Source organism: Alosa sapidissima, chromosome 6, assembly GCF_018492685.1.
Source record: "Alosa sapidissima isolate fAloSap1 chromosome 6, fAloSap1.pri, whole genome shotgun sequence".
NCBI classification, from domain to species: Eukaryota; Metazoa; Chordata; class Actinopteri; order Clupeiformes; family Clupeidae; genus Alosa; species Alosa sapidissima.
In genome coordinates, this window is record NC_055962.1 from 30,203,612 (window position 1) to 30,215,668 (window position 12,057).

Genomic DNA, 12,057 nt, shown 5'->3' on the forward strand with positions numbered 1-12,057 from the left:
ATTGGCTGTACACAGATCCTTTGCTTTTGTCTGCGACAGTATGGAACTGAATGTTGTATTTATTGAATTAAATCTTTCATAGCCAAAACCCATGTAATGAATGCAAGTATTTATTACATTACAGATATACTTATAATTATTGTGTCATAGGGCCCAAATTTTCTAGCAGCGCCCTGCTTCAAGCAGATGGGGTCACAACATTGTAGGCTTAGGCTATGCAAGTATCACCACGCAATTGGCTCTAGATCAAAGATCAAATAATTTAGTCTTGCACACACATCACTAAACTTAATATAGGTAACAGTGTTAACTATAATTAACAACAGTGATGGAAATGAAGGAATGTTTCTGTCATTGTATGCAAATGAACCAGTTCTATTAGTCACACAATTGACTAAACTACACAAACAATTGCATGTGGGTACCCAAACTCTGCAGGACTCTGACGTGCATTAGTGCTAAAAAGAAAAAAACTGAAACAGTATAGGAAACAGGGGGTGGGGGTAGGAAACTGGTGTGTATAAAAGAGTAGCTTAATACCATCACTGGCCTGTTCCACTGGTGCCGATCATGTCATTGGTTTCATATTCGATTTCTAGGGAGCTCTTCACTGAGCCAAAATACCTAGGAACCAACAGATTTAGCAATTACAGCCTTCTGGACAATTGTGTTTCGTGCTTTGGGAAAACAGCAGTTACACCAGCATATGTGGCTGTGTATGTGTCTGCAATACTTGTTGTTATAATAACTGTTTGTGGCAATCTGCTTGTCATTACATCGGTGTGTCACTTCAAACAAATGCACACACCAACTAATGTGCTTCTCCTCTCTTTAGCTGTGTCAGATATTTTTGTAGGAATATTTCTGATGCCACTGCAATTCATCTGGCTGATAGAGTCATGCTGGCTTTTTGGGACAACCATTTGTGCTTTTGTCAATTTCATGTCATTCTATTTGGTATGTGCGTCTGTTCATAATGTGGCTCTCATTGCAGTGGATCGATACCTGGCTCTGAGCAATCCCTTTTTCTATTCAACGAAAATCACCGTGAACCTCATTATCTTTGTAGTATCTCTGAACTGGATGTTTTCTCTGGGGTACAACGTTGCTCTTCTGTACTGCAATGGTTTCTTCACTCATGCTCTAACACTGTGCCCAAGCGAGTGCCTCATTATTGTGAATAAGATATGGTCCTTTGTGGATCTTGTGGTTGTGTTTGTATTGCCATGCTCCATTATGTTAGTACTGTACCTCAAAGTCTTTGCCATTGCCAAGAGACATGCCAATGCCATCACCAGGGTGGCTAATAGCAATCCAGATGCCAAGAGTGATGTGCCCAAACGATCTGAGAGAAAAGCTGCAAAAGTGCTTGGTATACTGGTGTCTGTCTTTTTGTTATGCTTGGTGCCCTATTATATATGCAGCTTTATGGTTGAGAGTATCCAAAGACAGATTTTTAATGATGTGTTAAAATATATGACAACACTATTTTACTTTAATTCTTTATTCAATCCAATTATTTATGCTTTGTTCTACCCGTGGTTTCAAAAGAGCATGATAATAATTGTAAGGTGTCGTATATGTAGCCCCGAGTCTTCTCTCATGCAGGTGAAGTGATTCAAGTCTTCAATCAACACAGTCACACATGCATGTCAGTCAAAACTTTTTTTCTTTCAGTTTTTCCTTACAGTTGCAGTTTGTTGTTTGGTTTGTATGTTTATGGTTATTATTCTGTTAAATTCTATCACTAATAAATCACTAATAATTTAGGTATTCTTAGGCTTTGATTTTACTATAGCCTAAACTGTTCATTTTAATGTAATGTTTATTGATGTCATTGTAAGTCGCTTGGACAAACATGGTTATGTCTGATCACATCGATAACAGACCGTGGCCTACTGGTCAGGGAATCAGTCTGTAGCCTAACCAAAAGATGGCCGGTTTGATCCCTGACTGGTAGAGAAAATGTGTATGGGGCAGCACTCTTCCACATCCACATCCACGGATGAAGTGCACTTGTGTAAGGTAGCCAACCCCCAACTGCTCCCCGGGCGCTGGATCAAAGACTGCACTACTCCAGTGTGTGTTCCTAATGAGCTCAACGCTCCTGGTGTGTGTCTATGTGTACACTAGAGGTCTGAGAGGGACTGATTTTTCAGTCTCGCGCCTGCCCTCCAGTGGCGGTTCTAGAGATGCCATGGACATTATTCAAAACTTAAAATTCTACGGATTTCATTCAATATCACCTGACTAACATATGCATTTGTCATGTATACAGACCTTACTGTCCTGTATCTGACCCTAGGCAGATGGGTCAGGCCCTTGAGTCGTTGATCTGCTCGAGGTTTCTAACTATGTATCTCTCTTCCTGTTACCCATGGGCTTTCTTTTCTTTTCTTCTCTCTGATTGTCTAACACTCTGTAAAGCGTGTTTTGGATGGTGTGGGTATATATATTATATGTGAATTTCTTTTTCTGTGTAATCACTACACAGTCTGTGTAGTCTGTGCTTAAATTATAGTGTCAAAAAGAAATTCTAGGGGGGTTTGGAGGTATGTTAAAAAAAATTACCCCCCAAATGATGTCTTCTAGTGAGTTTTGAGGGAATATGGACACATTTATAAAATAAGCCATCAATAGATTTAGGTTATCTGGACTGAAACAAGATTCTGAGGATTTGGGGTATGCTCCCCCGGAGAGATTTTTTAAAACATGACCCCTCAAATGATGTCTTCTAGTGAGTTTTGAGGGAATATGGAAACATTTAGTCATAGAAAATAAGCCGTCAGTAATCAGTAGAATTAGGTTATCTGGATTGAAACAAGATTCTAATGCAGAATTGTTGCAATGATAACTATGACTGTCAAAACATTTCCATCTGATTCAATAAAGACTCCTTAAATAATCCTTTTTGGATTTATTATAATACAACAATTTAAAATGTACATAACAAGAATGTAATTCTTACTCTACCACCTCAATAATAAACATGCAAACACACACACTGGTGGACAGTAACTAAGTACTGGGTATGGGTATCTAATTCAATTATTTCATTCTTTGGAAGGTTTTTACTTCAACCCCCATTACAATTAAAGGCCAAATATCTTTAGCAGGGATTAGAAATGGTTCAAAGAATGAAAATGAAAACAAACACAGTTTTTGGAAGGACGTAACTGAAAACGGGAACAAAACCAATTTCAGTTCTTCCGGAGTGAAAACGTTATTTTCAATTTTAGATAACTGGTTAATAACGATATTTATCGTTCCGATTAACCTTTGTTTGAATATTATTCAAAACTCCATAGGCTTGGAAAGTCACCTGCCCACACAGTGTTCCCCAGACCCCTTATAGGATGAATTTAGTCAGATGTTATGAATCGGTATCTCCCCTGTATAAATGGCTAGAACTACTAGTTGATAAAAAGAATATCCAACACTATCTAACTGCCTTTTCCAAGTATGTAGTCTAAATTACTGAAACAATTTGTGAAATAAAATAGGCTACCAGAGACACTAGGCAAATATGTATGGCCTGTCATGCAGTTAGTTGGTAGCACCATACATAGATTAGGCTATTGCAGGCTTAAAGCAAGGACATTTTCTGTGCCTGAAGTTAGGCTATCAAGCATTTTTTAATACCTAATATTATATAGGTATTATATTATAATATTATGATATCAAATAATGTTTTTGCTCAGAACGAACCTAAATGAAAATCATTCTGTTTTCAGTCCCTGATCTTTAATGCCAAATTATGTTTTGCCATACACAATCTAGGCTACTCACTCACTCACAAAGTGGTGGATAATGAAGTACATATAGTTACTGTATTAAAGTACCTTTAGATAGATAGATAGATAGATAGATTACTTTATTCATCACCATGTGGTGTTACAGCAGCAATTAATAATATAAACATATATCACACATAAACATACATACAAGTTAAAAAAATAAATACAATTGGATATAGTCTCTGTTAAAGAGGTTGTAAACTGCATTGACTCTCAGCATAAGATTTTCTCTCATGGCACAAAGGGGAGTTGTTGTAAATAGTTATGGTAGTGGGCAGGAATGATTTTCTATAATGCTCCTTGCTACAGCGAAGTTGGAGCAACCTACAGCTAAAAACACTCTGTTGTTTGACCAGTAGTTCATTCAGTGGATGTGAGGTGTTGTCCATAATGTTAAGGAGTTTTTGCAACATCCTAACTAACTCTAGAGGTTCAAGTGTACTTCCAATTACAGAGCCAGCTCTGTAATCAACTTGTTGAGTTTTTTGGTGTCATTTGCTCTGATACTGGTACCCCAGCAGATGGCTGCAAAGACAATGGTACTAGAAACAGCAGACTGGTAAAACATGTTCAACATCCTGCTGCACACATTAAAATACCTAAGCTTCCTCAAGAAGTATAGCCTGCTCTGTTCCTTCCTATAAACAGCCTCAGTGTTGCACTTCCAGTCCAGTTTGTTATCCAGATGTACACCCAGATATGTGTAGTTTTCCACTACCTCCACCTCATCCCCCATGATGGAGACAGTGTTCAACTTTGTCCTAGCCCTCCTAAAGTCCACTACCATCTCTTTGGTCTTGGCCACATTTAAGAGTAGGTGGTTGTTTCCACACCATGCCACAAAGCTGTTCACCAGTTCTCTATACTCAGTATCCTCCCCATCCTTCACACACCCTACAACTGCAGAGTCATCAGAGTATTTCTGCAGATGACGGGTTGCAGAGTTGTACTGAAAGTCCGAGGTGTATAATGTGAAGAGGAATGGAGAGAGTACAGTCCCCTGCGGTGCTCCTGTGCTGCTAACCACCTTCTCGGACACACATCCTCCCATCCGTACAAACTGTGGTCTTTCCGTCAGGTAATCAACAATCCATGATGTTATGGATGTCTCCACCTGCATCCTTTGAACATTATTCTCACTGCAATACCAGCTTCATCCAGGTGGTTGTGGGCTCGCTGAAGCAGGTAGATGATGGCATCTTCAACACCAACCTCACGTTGGTAGGCAAATTGCAGTGGGTCCATTGAGGTGGTCACCTGAGGTCTGAGGTGTGCCAACACCAATCTCTCCAACACTTTCATGCAGTGTGATGTTAATGCCACCGGTCTGTAATCATTGAGGACTGATGGAGAAGACTTCTTGGGTACTAGAATAAGGCATGATGTTTTCCACAGCACTGGAACCTTCATCTGACACAGGCTGGTGTTGAATAGGCACTGTAGAATCCCACATAGCTGTTCTGCACAGGCCTTCAGGACCTTAGGAATTATAAATCTCCTATTAGGAAACAATCTCAAACACGAGTGAACAAGCAACATGTTAATTTCTTGAGGACACAAACTCCTGTGCTGGCCTCAGCTTGTTGGTTCATCTACCAGCAAATGATTGAATTCTACCACCCAATGAAACTGGAACATTTAACTGGAATATAAACAATTACATCTCATGCACTAAGCTTCATAGTGATGTGCTTTGACATCATCAAACGCCATGTTATTTCCCATAGACATTTGACGACCGGAAGTTGGATGGATACGGAAGTAACGGAGGCGGGACTTATTCTGGAGAGGTCTATTCAGGAAGGGGAAAAAAAACGACAATCCCTATATGACCGCTTCGCTAGCGGCGGTCATAATAATAACTATGTATACAAATTAAGTCAATGGGTGGAGAGTTGTACAATCCAGTGGTTTTCACATTGGGCTCCCTCTATCTTATTGGCTGTACACAGATCCTTTGCCCCCAATCTGGGGCTTTTGTCTGCGACAGTATGGAACTGAATGTTGTATTTATTGAATTAAATCTTTCATAGCCAAAACCCATGTAATGAATGCAAGTATTTATTACATTACAGATATAATTATTGTGTCATAGGGCCCAAATTTTCTAGCAGCGCCCTGCTTCAAGCAGATGGGGTCACAACATTGTAGGCTTAGGCTATGCAAGTATCACCACGCAATTGGCTCTAGATCAAAGATCAAATAATTTAGTCTTGCACACACATCACTAAACTTAATATAGGTAACAGTGTTAACTATAATTAACAACAGTGATGGAAATGAAGGAATGTTTCTGTCATTGTATGCAAATGAACCAGTTCTATTAGTCACACAATTGACTAAACTACACAAACAATTGCATGTGGGTACCCAAACTCTGCAGGACTCTGACGTGCATTAGTGCTAAAAAGAAAAAACTGAAACAGTATAGGAAACAGGGGGTGGGGATAGGAAACTGGTGTGTATAAAAGAGTAGCTTAATACCATCACTGGCCTGTTCCACTGGTGTCCGATCATGTCATTGGTTTCATATTCGATTTCTAGGGAGCTCTTCACTGAGCCAAAATACCTAGGAACCAACAGATTTAGCAATTACAGCCTTCTGGACAATTGTGTTTCGTGCTTTGGGAAAACAGCAGTTACACCAGCATATGTGGCTGTGTATGTGTCTGCAATACTTGTTGTTATAATAACTGTTTGTGGCAATCTGCTTGTCATTACATCGGTGTGTCACTTCAAACAAATGCACACACCAACTAATGTGCTTCTCCTCTCTTTAGCTGTGTCAGATATTTTTGTAGGAATATTTCTGATGCCACTGCAATTCATCTGGCTGATAGAGTCATGCTGGCTTTTTGGGACAACCATTTGTGCTTTTGTCAATTTCATGTCATTCTATTTGGTATGTGCGTCTGTTCATAATGTGGCTCTCATTGCAGTGGACCGATACCTGGCTCTGAGCAATCCCTTTTTCTATTCAACGAAAATCACTGTGAACCTCATTATCTTTGTAGTATCTCTGAACTGGATGTTTTCTCTGGGGTACAACGTTGCTCTTCTGTACTGCAATGGTTTCTTCACTCATGCTCTAACACTGTGCCCAAGCGAGTGCCTCATTATTGTGAATGAGATATGGTCCTTTGTGGATCTTGTGGTTGTGTTTGTATTGCCATGCTCCATTATGTTAGTACTGTACCTCAAAGTCTTTGCCATTGCCAAGAGACATGCCAATGCCATCACCAGGGTGGCTAATAGCAATCCAGATGCCAAGAGTGATGTGCCCAAACGATCTGAGAGAAAAGCTGCAAAAGTGCTTGGTATACTGGTGTCTGTCTTTTTGTTATGCTTGGTGCCCTATTATATATGCAGCTTTATGGTTGAGAGTATCCAAAGACAGATTTTTAATGATCTGTTAAAATATATGATAACACTATTTTACTTTAATTCTTTATTCAATCCAATTATTTATGCTTTGTTCTACCCGTGGTTTCAAAAGAGCATGATAATAATTGTAAGGTGTCGTATGTAGCCCCGAGTCTTCTCTCATGCAGGTGAAGTGATTCAAGTCTTCAATCAACACATGCATGTCAGTCAAAACTTTTTTTCTTTCAGTTTTTCCTTACAGTTGCGGTTTGTTGTTTGGTTCGTATGTTTATGGTTATTATTCTGTTAAATTCTATCACTAATAAATCATTAATAATTTAGGTATTCTTAGGCTTTGATTTTACTATAGCCTAAACTGTTCATTTTAATGTAATGTTTATTGATGTCATTGTAAGTCGCTTGGACAAACATGGTTATGTCTGATCACATCGATAACAGACCGTGGCCTACTGGTCAGGGAATCAGTCTGTAGCCTAACCAAAAGATGGCCGGTTTGATCCCTGACTGGTAGAGAAAATGTGTATGGGGCAGCACTCTTCCACATCCACATCCATGGATGAAGTGCACTTGTGTAAGGTAGCCAACCCCCAGCTGCTCCCCGGGCGCTGGATCAAAGACTGCACTACTCCAGTGTGTGTTCCTAATGAGCTCAACGCTCCTGGTGTGTGTCTATGTGTACACTAGAGGTCTGAGAGGGACTGATTTTTCAGTCTCGCGCCTGCCCTCCAGTGGCGGTTCTAGAGATGCCATGGACATTATTCAAAACTTAAAATTCTACGGATTTCATTCAATATCACCTGACTAACATATGCATTTGTCATGTATACAGACCTTACTGTCCTGTATCTGACCCTAGGCAGATGGGTCAGGCCCTTGAGTCGTTGATCTGCTCGAGGTTTCTAACTATGTATCTCTCTTCCTGTTACCCATGGGCTTTCTTTTCTTTTCTTCTCTCTGATTGTCTAACACTCTGTAAAGCGTGTTTTGGATGGTGTGGGTATATATATTATATGTGAATTTCTTTTTCTGTGTAATCACTACACAGTCTGTGTAGTCTGTGCTTAAATTATAGTGTCAAAAAGAAATTCTAGGGGGGTTTGGAGGTATGTTAAAAAAAATTACCCCCCAAATGATGTCTTCTAGTGAGTTTTGAGGGAATATGGACACATTTATAAAATAAGCCATCAATAGATTTAGGTTATCTGGACTGAAACAAGATTCTGAGGATTTGGGGTATGCTCCCCCGGAGAGATTTTTTAAAACATGACCCCTCAAATGATGTCTTCTAGTGAGTTTTGAGGGAATAAGGAAACATTTAGTCATAGAAAATAAGCCGTCAGTAATCAGTAGAATTAGGTTATCTGGATTGAAACAAGATTCTAATGCAGAATTGTTGCAATGATAACTATGACTGTCAAAACATTTCCATCTGATTCAATAAAGACTCCTTAAATAATCCTTTTTGGGTTTATTATAATACAACAATTTAAAATGTACATAACAAGAATGTAATTCTTACTCTACCACCTCAATAATAAACATGCAAACACACACACTGGTGGACAGTAACTAAGTACTGGGTATGGGTATCTAATTCAATTATTTAATTCTTTGGAAGGTTTTTACTTCAACCCCCATTACAATTAAAGGCCAAATATCTTTAGCAGGGATTAGAAATGGTTCAAAGAATGAAAATGAAAACACAGTTTTTGGATGGACGTAACTGAAAACAAGAACAAAACCAATTTCAGTTCTTCCGGAGTGAAAACGTTATTTTCAATTTTAGATAACTGGTTAATAACGATATTTATCGTTCCGATTAACCTTTGTTTGAATATTATTCAAAACTCCATAGGCTTGGAAAGTCACCTGCCCACACAGTGTTCCCCAGACCCCTTATAGGATGAATTTAGTCAGATGTTATGAATCGGTATCTCCCCTGCATAATTGGCTAGAACTACTAGTTGATAAAAAGAATATCCAACACTATCTAACTGCCTTTTCCAAGTATGTAGTCTAAATTACTGAAACAATTTGTGAAATAAAATAGGCTACCAGAGACACTAGGCAAATATTTATGGCCTGTCATGCAGTTGGTAGCACCATACATAGGTTAGGCTATTGCAGGCTTAAAGCAAGGACATTTTCTGTGCCTGAAGTTAGGCTATCAAGCATTTTTTAATACCTAATATTATATAGGTATTATATTATAATATTATGATATCAAATAATGTTTTTGCTCAGAACGAACCTAAAATCATTCTATTTTCAGTCCCCGATCTTTAATGCCAAATTATGTTTTGCCATACACAATCTAGGCTACTCACTCACTCACAAAGTGGTGGATAATGAAGTACATATAGTTACTGTATTAAAGTACCTTTATATAGATAGATAGATAGATAGATAGATAGATTACTTTAATCATCCCCAAAGGGAAATTATGGTGTTACAGCAGCAATTAATAATATAAACATATATCACACATAAAAAATACATACAAGTTAAAAAAATAAATACAATTGGATATAGTCTCTGTTAAAGAGGTTGTAAACTGCATTGACTCTCAGCATAAGATTTTCTCTCATGGCACAAAGGGGAGTTGTTGTAAATAGTTATGGTAGTGGGCAGGAATGATTTTCTATAACGCTCCTTGCTACAGCGAAGTTGGAGCAACCTACAGCTAAAAACACTCTGTTGTTTGACCAGTAGTTCATTCAGTGGATGTGAGGTGTTGTCCATAATGTTAAGGAGTTTTTGCAACATCCTAACTAACTCTAGGGGTTCAAGTGTACTTCCAATTACAGAGCCAGCTCTGTAATCAACTTGTTGAGTTTTTTGGTGTCATTTGCTCTGATACTGGTACCCCAGCAGATGGCTGCAAAGACAATGGTACTAGAAACAGCAGACTGGTAAAACATGTTCAACATCCTGCTGCACACATTAAAATACCTAAGCTTCCTCAAGAAGTATAGCCTGCTCTGTTCCTTCCTATAAACAGCCTCAGTGTTGCACTTCCAGTCCAGTTTGTTATCCAGATGTACACCCAGATATGTGTAGTTTTCCACTACCTCCACCTCATCCCCCATGATGGAGACAGTGTTCAACTTGGTCCTAGCCCTCCTAAAGTCCACTACCATCTCTTTGGTCTTGGCCACATTTAAGAGTAGGTGGTTGTTTCCACACCATGCCACAAAGCTGTTCACCAGTTCTCTATACTCAGTATCCTCCCCATCCTTCACACACCCTACAACTGCAGAGTCATCAGAGTATTTCTGCAGATGACAGGTTGCAGAGTTGTACTGAAAGTCCGAGGTGTATAATATGAAGAGGAATGGAGAGAGTACAGTCCCCTGCGGTGCTCCTGTGCTGCTAACCACCTTCTCGGACACACATCCTCCCATCCGTACAAACTGTGGTCTTTCCGTCAGGTAATCAACAATCCATGATGTTATGGATGTCTCCACCTGCATCCTTTGTAGCTTCTCTCTTAGCAAAACAGGTTGTATGGTGTTGAAGGCACTGGAGAAGTCGAAGAACATTATTCTCACTGCAATACCAGCTTCATCCAGGTGGTTGTGGGCTCGCTGAAGCAGGTAGATGATGGCATCTTCAACACCAACCTCACGTTGGTAGGCAAATTGCAGTGGGTCCATTGAGGTGGTCACCTGAGGTCTGAGGTGTGCCAACACCAATCTCTCCAACACTTTCATGCAGTGTGATGTTAATGCCACTGGTCTGTAATCATTGAGGACTGATGGAGAAGACTTTTTAATTAGAAGAGGAATTATAAATCTCCTATTAGGAAACAACCTCAAACACGAGTGAACAAGCAACATGTTAATTTCTTGAGGACACAAACTCCTGTGCTGGCCTCAGCTTGTTGGTTCATCTACCAGCAAATGATTGAATTCTACCACCCATCTACCACCCAATGAAACTGGAACATTTAACTGGAATATAAACAATTACATCTCATGCACTAAGCTTCATAGTGATGTGCTTTGACATCATCAAACGTCTAGCCTACTCTGAGTAGGGTTTGTTTGAAAATAGTACTTTTACTTATTGTGATTGAGTAGAATTCCAGTCATGTAACTGTACTTTTACTTTTACCCCCATCACCCAGCTTGACACCGAATAGATATCCTAGTTTGATTTGACATGTCGACCAAAATTGGATAGTCATAGATACTGGGAAAGTGGATGCATGACAATTTTGAGAACCCACGTTGAATTATCACGTGCATTAACGGGTTGACATTGACAGCAGTAGCTAAAATCAAAGGTTGTAAACTAGCGACACACACAAAAAGACTAACGTTAAGCTATGCACGAGCATGCCCTTATTATCTGACCTGACCATCATCAAAACATTCGATGAGACAAAGTCTTGCGGATGTAAATAACGTAGACTAACAGTTATGTTGTTGCCGGGTTAACTGATTATGGACTGGTCTGATTATGGACTCTTTCGACTTGGTGGTCAAACTTACCACTAGTTGAGACACACATTGTAGTGTTATGCAGAGACCAAATTTCCCTCACGGGATCAAAAGAGTATATATACTTATACTTAATATATATACTTATACTTATATATAAAATTAACAAATCAAAGAACATCTTTCTGGGATTATAGATAAGTGTCTCACAATGTTATTTTTTTATGAGTATGGAAATGCAACATAGTTTATCTTTTATTTATTTGCATTGTGCAGGCTATTCACAAATACAGCTTACATAAACAGAATATAGAAACAGGAAAATTTCTCTGATCCATTGTTTATTGCGACTGCAAGATGAAAGAACTTAAATTAACTTAAAGAAGTTGAAATTAGATGGGGAAAATGCTTCTGTTACATTTTGTACATAA

The 12,057-nt window shown here is 39.0% G+C and overlaps 3 protein-coding genes across 3 annotated transcripts; 2 read left to right on the plus strand and 1 right to left on the minus strand.

Moving 5' to 3' along the window:
* The first annotated feature begins 699 nt into the window (after nucleotides 1–699).
* LOC121711831 (trace amine-associated receptor 13c-like) lies at nucleotides 700–1,617 on the plus strand. The gene has a single exon (XM_042095671.1). It carries the CDS (start codon nucleotides 799–801, stop codon nucleotides 1,615–1,617), a length of 819 nt encoding a protein of 272 aa, XP_041951605.1. The 5' UTR covers nucleotides 700–798.
* A 2,628-nt stretch (nucleotides 1,618–4,245) lies between these two features.
* Nucleotides 4,246–10,894, minus strand: LOC121711184. The gene is made up of 2 exons (XM_042094546.1): nucleotides 10,649–10,894; nucleotides 4,246–4,911 (listed from the first exon to the last, which is right to left on the minus strand). The coding sequence occupies exons 1-2, from the start codon at nucleotides 10,892–10,894 to the stop codon at nucleotides 4,246–4,248; spliced, it is 912 nt and encodes a 303-aa protein (XP_041950480.1).
* On the plus strand, nucleotides 6,610–7,326 carry LOC121711767 (trace amine-associated receptor 13c-like). The gene has a single exon (XM_042095600.1). The coding sequence runs from the start codon at nucleotides 6,610–6,612 to the stop codon at nucleotides 7,324–7,326; it is 717 nt and encodes a 238-aa protein (XP_041951534.1).
* Nucleotides 10,895–12,057: the final 1,163 nt, after the last annotated feature.